The sequence below is a fragment of the Clinocottus analis genome, unplaced genomic scaffold, assembly GCF_023055335.1.
Source record: "Clinocottus analis isolate CAN_PGR_092001 unplaced genomic scaffold, fCliAna1.0.p SCAF_7, whole genome shotgun sequence".
In the NCBI taxonomy this organism is placed as follows: Eukaryota; Metazoa; Chordata; class Actinopteri; order Perciformes; family Cottidae; genus Clinocottus; species Clinocottus analis.
The window spans coordinates 2,711,233-2,720,425 of NW_027176229.1; the positions used below are offsets into that span (position 1 = coordinate 2,711,233).

The 9,193-nt window shown below is 41.8% G+C and overlaps 1 protein-coding gene across 4 annotated transcripts; it reads right to left on the bottom strand.

The window, feature by feature from the left end:
• Positions 1–319: 319 nt before the first annotated feature.
• On the bottom strand, positions 320–8,977 carry LOC137804906 (tumor necrosis factor receptor superfamily member 10B-like). 4 transcript variants are annotated; one of them, XM_068604375.1, is made up of 10 exons: positions 8,866–8,977; positions 6,654–6,774; positions 6,343–6,471; positions 6,100–6,211; positions 5,889–5,980; positions 5,561–5,653; positions 3,926–3,966; positions 3,483–3,728; positions 2,349–2,385; positions 320–2,132 (listed from the first exon to the last, which is right to left on the bottom strand). In XM_068604375.1, exons 1-10 carry the CDS (start codon positions 8,887–8,889, stop codon positions 1,846–1,848), a joined length of 1,182 nt encoding a protein of 393 aa, XP_068460476.1. In that variant the 5' UTR covers positions 8,890–8,977; the 3' UTR covers positions 320–1,845. The 4 variants fall into 4 exon arrangements, with proteins under 4 accessions (XP_068460476.1, XP_068460475.1, XP_068460477.1 ...); XM_068604374.1 differs by lacking the exon at positions 8,866–8,977 and having other exon boundaries at positions 5,561–5,650; positions 6,654–7,482; XM_068604376.1 differs by lacking the exon at positions 8,866–8,977 and having other exon boundaries at positions 3,651–3,728; positions 6,654–7,482.
• Positions 8,978–9,193: the final 216 nt, after the last annotated feature.

The window sequence follows — 9,193 nt, forward strand, 5'->3', positions numbered from 1 at the left end:
AAAGTCCAGTCTTCCACATCTGCACTGTCTTCACAGCATCACTGCAGCAGCGGACAGACTGAGGGACCGATTCCAGCTTCCACAATCAGACCGTCATCCCTGCAGAGCCTGTGAGAGTTCAGGCCTCGCCCACTGTCCAAATGCTTAAGTATCTCTCACAGACAATCGAGCCACTGAAGCACAGTTTCTGCAAGTCTTCATTTCTGCAGACCTTGCCTGAGGGAATCACCCACAATTCATAGAGTTGTGACTTCAAAACACTGGGTTACCAAGAATGCTTGAGACAGAAGACAATGAAATGAATAAACACTGTACCATAGAGAGTCAGGTAGGTCTTTATTTACTGTTACAATCATTAAAAGCAAGAGCCGCATGTGCAGACATCAGTTTACCTTAGCAAAGACGTGCTAAGGTTTTTGTAAAGAAACTAAACCTTTAAGACAATATATATCTCCTTACAACTTCTTCAGGTAACAAGCATCTATTACAAAGTGTTTCACCATGATTAGCTCCAAAGAAAAATATCTAGAACTGGAGTAGCGCTGGATAGTTGTCAGCCCTGGTGGGTGCCTGGCCGATGCTAATCGTCCTATGATAGGTCTGAATTCATGTGGGAATTAATAAATTAGTAATTTCCCCACAAAACCAAACCACTTCCACCATGTTGGAAGAATAAGACAACACAAGCCAGTGATAATTATTATCCTAAAATTGCATTTCGACTTTTCACATTTTTTATTTATGTCATGTTACAGCCTACGAAGTTGTAATTATTCAAAAACAACAACGAAATGCTGACAAATAGAACCTGAGAATGCGAGAAACCAACAGGTAAGAAAAGGAAAATGTAACAATACTAAATTCTCTATAAAATCCGAGACAAGTGTGTGTCCCAGCAGAAGAACTTTTTGTGGTTTAGTTAACCTTCCTGAAGTGAGTGCTGTGATCGGGACTAAGGCAGAAACGTAACCATAGATCATCATAATCAGATCCATTTTGATCAGGTGCTTTGAGCAAGTAAACCAACAGCAAAAGCTGAATCATGATCAACAACACTTTCAATCAACAAACACAATAGTCAGGCAGAAGAGGTACTATTTAAATAAAATCAAACATAACCAACTTCATAGTTATCTCATTAATCTCTAGGCCTTTTGTTCAAAGTCGCTACAATACAGCAGCCATTAAGACATTCATTCCTGAGCACAAATAATTATATTTTTGAGAATAAATAAAACATAGCTTTAAAAAAGCAGCCAAAATCATAAATAAGGTCTGATGAACATCAGAGTCACTATGTGAAACAATAGACCTGTCTTGAGATCTGAGCTCATTTAAGCTTGTGTGTAAATAAGCAGTCTGTGTAAACTAGACGGCAAACACTTTTTTGTAATGACTTCACTCCAGTCAGAGCTGGAGGGAATAAATATCATTCAGTCAGACAGCATCCTAACTTATGTAGAAGCTGTCATTTCAGAATGTGTAAGGGCAACCAGGCTTGTAATCAGGCATAGTCTGACTGAACAAGAGCCTGTGCTTCCACATCAAAACTGTACAGAACGGTAACATATATAAAATATGCAGTGTGCAAGTGTACGAGCAAACTTTGGTTGAATAGAAGTGCTACTCACCAAAAGAACACAGTTAGAACGATGTGCGATCGCACCAGAATGACACGATGCACAAGGTTTCTTCAACAAGCAGCCGACGCCACTGTCATAGTCGTGAGACCCAGTATGGGCAGCGGTCAAATGCAACGTTGCACCGCCCGGTATGGGATGGCGCAGCATCAGCAAGGTTTTTCTCTCTCACACACACTACAAAAGGAGTCCCCCCCTGTAGTTATTACTCAACATAGTAATGATAATGAGTGAGGGCTTTCTCCTTGACAGCCTCCGCTGTCCGCCTTTGATTCAAAGCGAGGAGTGCCTGCAGCAGGTCGTTCAAGGTGGCCTCCCGGCCCACTTTCTCCACCCAAATCGTGAGCAAATCGTGGATCTTGTCTTCATAGGGAAGGTTGTCTTTGCTTTTGATCACGTTGTCGACAATACCGAGGTGACGGAAAAATCTGTTGTGCTGGTTGAAGTCAATTTCCTCAAAATACTCAAAGCATTTCCTTAGAGACGCTTCACCTGCAAGCAAAGATAAAGACCTTCATTGAAGCGCCCAGCCCTCTGTCAGCAGTGTAGAGATTGCTTTTATTAGAGGATTTTACACAAGTACGTACACCTGACTTAAGCCATCATGGCTGAATAAGTGTACAAGTGGTTCACGCTGCCCGTTCATCTGAGTAATGTAAGGATATGTCTTATGTTTGAGAGAAGGAATGACAATAAAGAGAACTTTACCATTAACAGCAACAAGCTTAGGGAAGGTCACATCTTCCTAGATGACAAAAGAAAAACAATTATTAATATCCAATATATCTGAAATTCTTTGCGGGTCATGAATTGTTAAGGAAAGCAGTGACAACCACAACCATTCCTCTCATTCAGTTATGAATGAGTGCATGTCCATAAAAAAAAGAAAAATCTCATGCTCACTGTTGATCAAACACACTTCTAGAAATGCGAAGTTGTGTTTCCGGTTGGAGTGGAAAGAAATGCAGGCCAATAAGGAAATCTTTCTCAGAGTTAATTGTTAACGAGGTATGTGACTCATGTGGCAAAACTCTGAACAACACAATGACAGTAGCCTGCAACTGTGTCACAACAGGGGCGGTTATTGAAACTGAAGAAGACATTAAGTAGTAAATCAGCAGCAAGTCACAACAACAATTACCACAGTAGTACTCACAAAAAACAACCATAATGATAAAAACAGGAAAAAAATTCAGGAAATTTCAGGCAGCAACCTTAAGCTGCTGCATTCTCTTTACTGACCATCAGGTGGCGACTCCTCTGCTTGTAGAGAAGTCTCTGAGAAAATAACTACTTCTCTTGATTTATTCTCTCATTAAACATTGTAAACATGAGTTTATGGTCTCAATCTCAAGTCTTCTTCAATACGGCATGATGTTCATTTAGTAAATTATGGTCCATTTAGAGTTAGACCATAAAGTAGAGTAGAGTATGCTTTAGAAATCCCATGAGCCCTTGCTTAAAATAAAAACCTTTTGTTTGTTAAATACGTTTAGAAAAATGCAAAGACGTTTTTTTTTTAACAGTGGCAACAAGGAATGTGATGCAACTCCGCGACTACGTTGAGTACCACCTTTCAGTCCTATGGATATAAATATTCTCCTACACTGTATCTAATATATTGTTTGCACTGTGATGTTAAACCTGTCCTGTCACGTAATGTACTAGATTTCATCGTGTCTTCTTGTCTTGCCCTGTTCCACTGAATAATGACGCATGAGACAGCAAAGTATAGCTCACTACAAACAAGCAGTAAGCAGGTGGGATAGGAATGAAGCAAGGAAGGAAGTGAGGAAGGAAGCGAGGAAGGAGGCAGAGGTGAAAATGAGCGGTTACTCTCACCCTCCTGTCGGGTTGCACAGGGGCTGTGGGGACGGCTCGGGGGGGAGGTGCGGGGAAGGCAGAGGAGGAGAGGCCAGTTAGACTGTGCTGGGAGTTACTGGCGGAGCTGCTGAGGCTTTGCAGTGCTTTGCACTCGTCCGACGAACCGGCTGAGGATTTGGCTCTCACCAGTTGCCAGGGCACATTGAAGCACCTCGGCCTCTGGGTTTCTCTACCGTTTCCGTCATCGGTGGGACAGAGGTCATGCTGGGAAGGGCGAGGAACATGCTTAAAAGATTAAAGGGTCCTTCGGAAACACTTTTGTATTGCTAGGTTTACGGTAAATTAGGTACAGGCTGCTGTATTAATCTTACATAAAATCTGAGGACATTTGAGGATCATACTGCTCCGTGCTGGCTTTAATTACTTCTACAGTATATATTGAAATATTTTAAGTGACTCACCTTTCCAGCTTCCCGCCTGTCGGGGGTACTTCTCCGAGAGTCTGAAGGGAGGATGTGAGGAGAGGATTATGCAACATTCCCAAAGCCATCAAGCAGCTTTTTGACGGCGCCGACATGCAACTTCAATTTGTTGTGATGGATAAATCAATACTGAATAACAAAAAGGGCAGAAAAAGCCTCTGGCCACACCAATCAGTGGCGTCAGAGCCGGGGGAATTGGAGCCGGCTCCAGAACCTGAACGCGCCTCATACCAATCTGTACTTGATTGAGAGGGGTTTACCAATGGTTTGGCAAACGGTGGGGATGGGGAGCAGTCCAGTTTAGAGTTTGGTTCAAATGATGATGACACACACCCTTGCAGATATTATGTAGGCCAGCCTATTATTCTGTACTATACCGCCTGCTGCTGCACACTGTCAGCCACAACCATCAACGTCACACCTGGTATTTGAGTCCAGTTCAGCAGGTTTCTGCACCTGTCCTGCTTTGACATACTTATGGCGCACAGCCCGAGTCTGTGAAAGACGCAGAGCCTGTAGTGACATCACTACTACGAACCATCCAGTACACATGCATGTGCAACCACGGTGCTCACTTGACCGCTCACAGTTCATCACAGCATGGCGGCTTATCATAGCTTTCTGATTAGTTACAGGGTACATCGGTTCAGCTGTATGACCCAATACCTTGACAGGCAGCAAGAGAGGAGAGACTGTAGCAACAGCCACTATAAAGTATGGCAGAAGTGTCTGCAATAAAGGCTACAGACAAAAAAAGAAACTCAGCATTCAAAGGAAGGCTAAGTTAAAAAAAAATAATGGACGGCTATAGTGTGGAGAGAACTGCCCTGTATAAGTCAGTAAGCACAATGTTTATGTAAAAAAATCTAATTTTAAACTTTTCTCACTGACAACTGGGGGAAACAATAATGCAACACGCTATTGTTAACATATGCAAAGTCTTACACATCTATTGAAATCATTCAGAGCTGAAATAACTGGCTAATTAATGTTGTCCAACACAACATAATTAGCAAATATCTTGATTATCTGTGGTTTCAAATCAGACAAAAGGAAAGCAGGCACATTTTTGATTTGGCAGAATATTAACACTGTTATGGAAGCAATTTGATGACATTGCTTCAGCAATGAGGGACGTTTTTACTTATTTGTTGACATTTTATGTGATTAACTATGACGATCATCGGCAGATGATCGTCATAGTTAATCACAATAATCAATTAATAGTGATTATAACAATACTATTTTACTGAACATGTATTAGCGGATGTCTCAGTACAGGTGAGCTGCTGTATGCCACCGTCTTTACATTCCACACCTGACAACAATGTGATGAGCTGGAAAGATCAGGCCCACAGATGTCACATAATTTCCTGCTCTAATGGAATGGTTTCTTTAGCCTTTAGCAAGACAAGCAATTCCTTGGTGCAGCAAACTTTGGCTGTGAGAAATGAAAGTACGTTGTATCATACTGCATGCTGTAATTTCCTTTGGCCCGTCTTAATTTCCTGAATACACCTGTTGATGCTGTCATTGTTCCATTTAATATAGTATTTGCACATTCCGGATACTGCATTTGTTCTTCTATTTCTGAGAAATAGTTTTTTCACATACCTGTTGCTCTCCGATGTCTCCACACAGCAAATATTATCACGCCAACCAGACAAACGACCAGTGGTGTCCCAATCACCCAGCCATTTGCTACTACTTTTTTTTTTTTTAAAAAAAAGCACAATTGACAGACTTATTAGCACCTTATGATGGAAATAATAAATGTCAAGCTGTATTACTTTTCTGATGTTGCACTCACATACTGTACATGTAAAGTTATGCACTTTTGGCCTGGAAATCTCACATTTAAAAATAGTAAAAATGGGACATATTGAGCAATTTCTCCACAAGTCTTTTTTCAGGTGGTATTAGCACCCGCCGAGTTGTGTACCTTTGTTATAACTAGCGGTGGGCTGCCTTTTCTTGCATTCTGTATTGGTGGTGGAGGTGCAGTTCCTCACTATCTCTTCATCTTCCTTACACCTATTTTGGAAGCAGGCAAAACAAAGAAGAGGAATTGAAAACATTAAGAGTCTTCAATTGAGAAAGGAGACAGAAAAAAGGAAAGAGGATCGATCTAAGTTTGGTTTGCATCGACTCACCTTAAGCACTTCCTGCACACCTCGCATGCTTGTTCAGGGGCACAAAATTTTCCCGGTTTGCACTGACATTCTGCCTCCTGAGTGTGAGTGCAATCCCTTACAATTTCCTGATCTAAGGACCAAAGCAAAAAAGCGCTTGTTAAATCTGAGTTTAGGCTCAAAGTACTTTGGGAATGGAATCAATGTATTCAACCTTTTCACAGTCATTCCAATCAATGGTGTGAAGCAGTCAAGCAGAACTACCTGGGCGACACTGCGTGCACTTGAAACAGTACTTATGGTCGTTGGCATGCTCCGTGTATGTCCCATCGTCACATTCCTCACACGTCCCCTCCTCTCCTGCTCTGGTGCAGGGTGATGCCATACGTGTACCTAACACACACACACACACACACACACACACACACACACACACACACACTTCACTCTCCAACTGAACCAATCACTTAAGCTTCTTAGTAACCAATCACGATCGAGCTGCTTCAGAGCTCTGGTGATGGATTTGTGAATGAAGCTGGCGACATAGGACTAAACCATGGATTCATGTGTCTTACCAGCTGGACATTTTAAACAGCAGATGTTGCCGCTTGCGTACTCCAGGTCGCCTCTGCAGCCGAGGCCAGGCTGTGTAAAAGCCCACGTGGATTTGAGCCACAAGATCAATACCGGGAGAACCTTCGGAATGGGGGCAGGAGGGAGGAGAGAGACAGCACTCAAGATGGAAAACATAATGTAGGTATTGTTTGTTACTGAGACAATTCAACTGATCAACTAACGACATGACAGAAAGTTAACCTGCAACAATTTTAAACTAGCGCTACCGCCTGGCGGTTGAATGCCTCCGCCAACCAGTCAAGTTGCAGTTTACTGCCTTTTGGACTAACAGACATACGGACAACCAGAAAACATGATGCATCGATCAAGGCTGTCGTCGGCGTACAAAAATAAGTTTTAAAAATGACAAAAGAGGCTTCACACTCCAGTGTGTTTCTTTTTGTTTGAGTAAACTCAAAATATCTTTAGGCTGTTGCTCGGGATGATTATTATTTTTTAAATATCTTTTAGAGAGAGCCCTCAGCATTTATTGCACCTTTGCTTTACATCCCTTCATACATTAGTGACCACGTTATTTTATGTAGTTAACGTTTTCCTTCTGACTTTTTCAGTCACCCATTTGTGGATATCTTAGCCTACTCAGTCCTGTGACGACAGTCTGAAGGGCTTTATGCATCAGCTCCGCTCTCAGGAAGTGACTTGTTTACACAGGAATACTCATCGAAAGTTTTAATACTCAAAGCACAAAGAACAAAATATGAGTCATTGTCTCATGAATGAGATGACGCAAGTCTTCCTGCCGACTGTGACGACCAATAAAATGCACTTCTGATCAGGTCACGAGGATGGCTTCACAGGTAGACAGACTGGGAGAAAGGGGGTTCCCATTCAGCTTACTGTTTAACATGCCTCAACATCTTCTGAGGTTAACAGCCGCAAAATATGTATCCTCTAATATTGTGAAGATACGCTAAACTGATGGGATATAAATGTTATCTGATAATGTTTTTACAATTGACGAGACAAACAGTTTGTCCAAATATAGTCAACACCTGGTCAGGTGGAAAATAGAACCAAACAAGGCAATCGTGCAAGACCAGATTTATGTCCACACCCATTATTTCCCAACGTTATCCAGCTAAAAAGATCACGTGGAATGACATGGCATGCTCCGACCCCTTCCATACATTTTATTAATGTAAAATGTGGTTAAAACATATTAAATGAGTTATAGACCATATTATCCGTGAAATAATAAAAATAATACAAGTTAGACGAATCTTCATTTAAAACAATAGAATCTGACGGTAACTTGGTTTGTTTAACGAAGCAGAAATACATAATCAGAAAATATAAGACAACGTTGAAATCTTAGAATGCTTATAATCCCCTAAAAACGGCTTTTAAACTTTCGCTTAACTTTTGCTCGTCGAGCAGTTTATGCGGCGAGGTCACCAAGCAATCCGGATATTAAAAGCTAAATTATCACATAAATAAAGGCCTTTGGTGGATAACTGCCACGCCGAATTACAGGAAGATTACGATACACTGCATAGAATATAGTTTACTCCTGATTTTAGAACATATACATATCAAAATATCGAAGAGCAATTAAAATCCACACATTCTTAATCGAAGATTAGGGGAAGGCGTCAGGAAGACGCCCAGTCAACTTCGGACGTAACTTATTTGTTTTATATTATTAAATGCAAATTATAAATGTACACCCAGCAGTCGACCAAAGCAACACTTCTGATCAGATTGGTCGTGTTTAAGGGGAAACGAGTTTAGGTGAAGGAACGAGTTACTTTCTGAAGCCGACGAGGAATTTCTCACCTGGGCTCCGACGGACTAAGAGGGGCTTTTGACGGATAACTGTGACATTCTGCGAGGACACAAGCTACAGACAGTTTTATCCCCCCAAAACGTGGTTAGTTCGGTAAACAGCGTTTGGTATTCAGCCAGTGCGACAAAAAATAACGTCCCAGTTCCCGGGAGAGCACCTGGCGTCCTAAATAAACACCAACTGAGAGTTAGCGTTCAGATAATCCACTCCATGGAAAACTACTCTACGGAACCGTTTACGACTCTCAGGAAGTGTTGCAATGTTGTTGTAGGAGCGAAGCAGAAGTTTATATAATTTAATTTAAACTTTTTTTTATTACCAGCAACTGGACTCACATCAACAGCAAACTTCTGAGCGACACTTACCAAGAGGAGTGGGCGCTCGGTCATTGTTTTAGTACTAATCCTCACACGTACATTGACTCGTCCCGCAAAAAGCTTCTGTACGGTAAAAGTGTGTTTGGTGTCCACTGCCTTCCCAAAGTGTAGCTCTCAAAGTGTTGCGCAGGTGCAAGTCGGCTTGACTGTAATGGCAGTGACGTACACGTCTGGGCGGGGCGACGGGTAACATCCCAGAGCCACTCATGTGCCCCGAGACGTCCCAGTTGTATACAGCGGCGGAAGTAAAAGTACTCAGTCGTTTCTCTGGAATGTGTTACAAAGACGCTAAAACTCCACACTTCTGTTACCTTAA

Coding starts and splice junctions, on each gene's coding strand:
- LOC137804906 (XM_068604373.1), bottom strand. CDS start 6,828: ATGTTTTCCATCTTGAGTGCTGTCTCTCTCCTCCCTCCTGCCCCCATT. Junction 5,654..5,888: donor CACCGCTAGTTATAACAAAG/GTACACAACTCG, acceptor AAAAAAAAAAAG/TAGTAGCAAATGGCTGGGTG. Junction 2,386..3,482: donor CTGTGCAACCCGACAGGAGG/GTGAGAGTAACC, acceptor TTTGTCATCTAG/GAAGATGTGACCTTCCCTAA.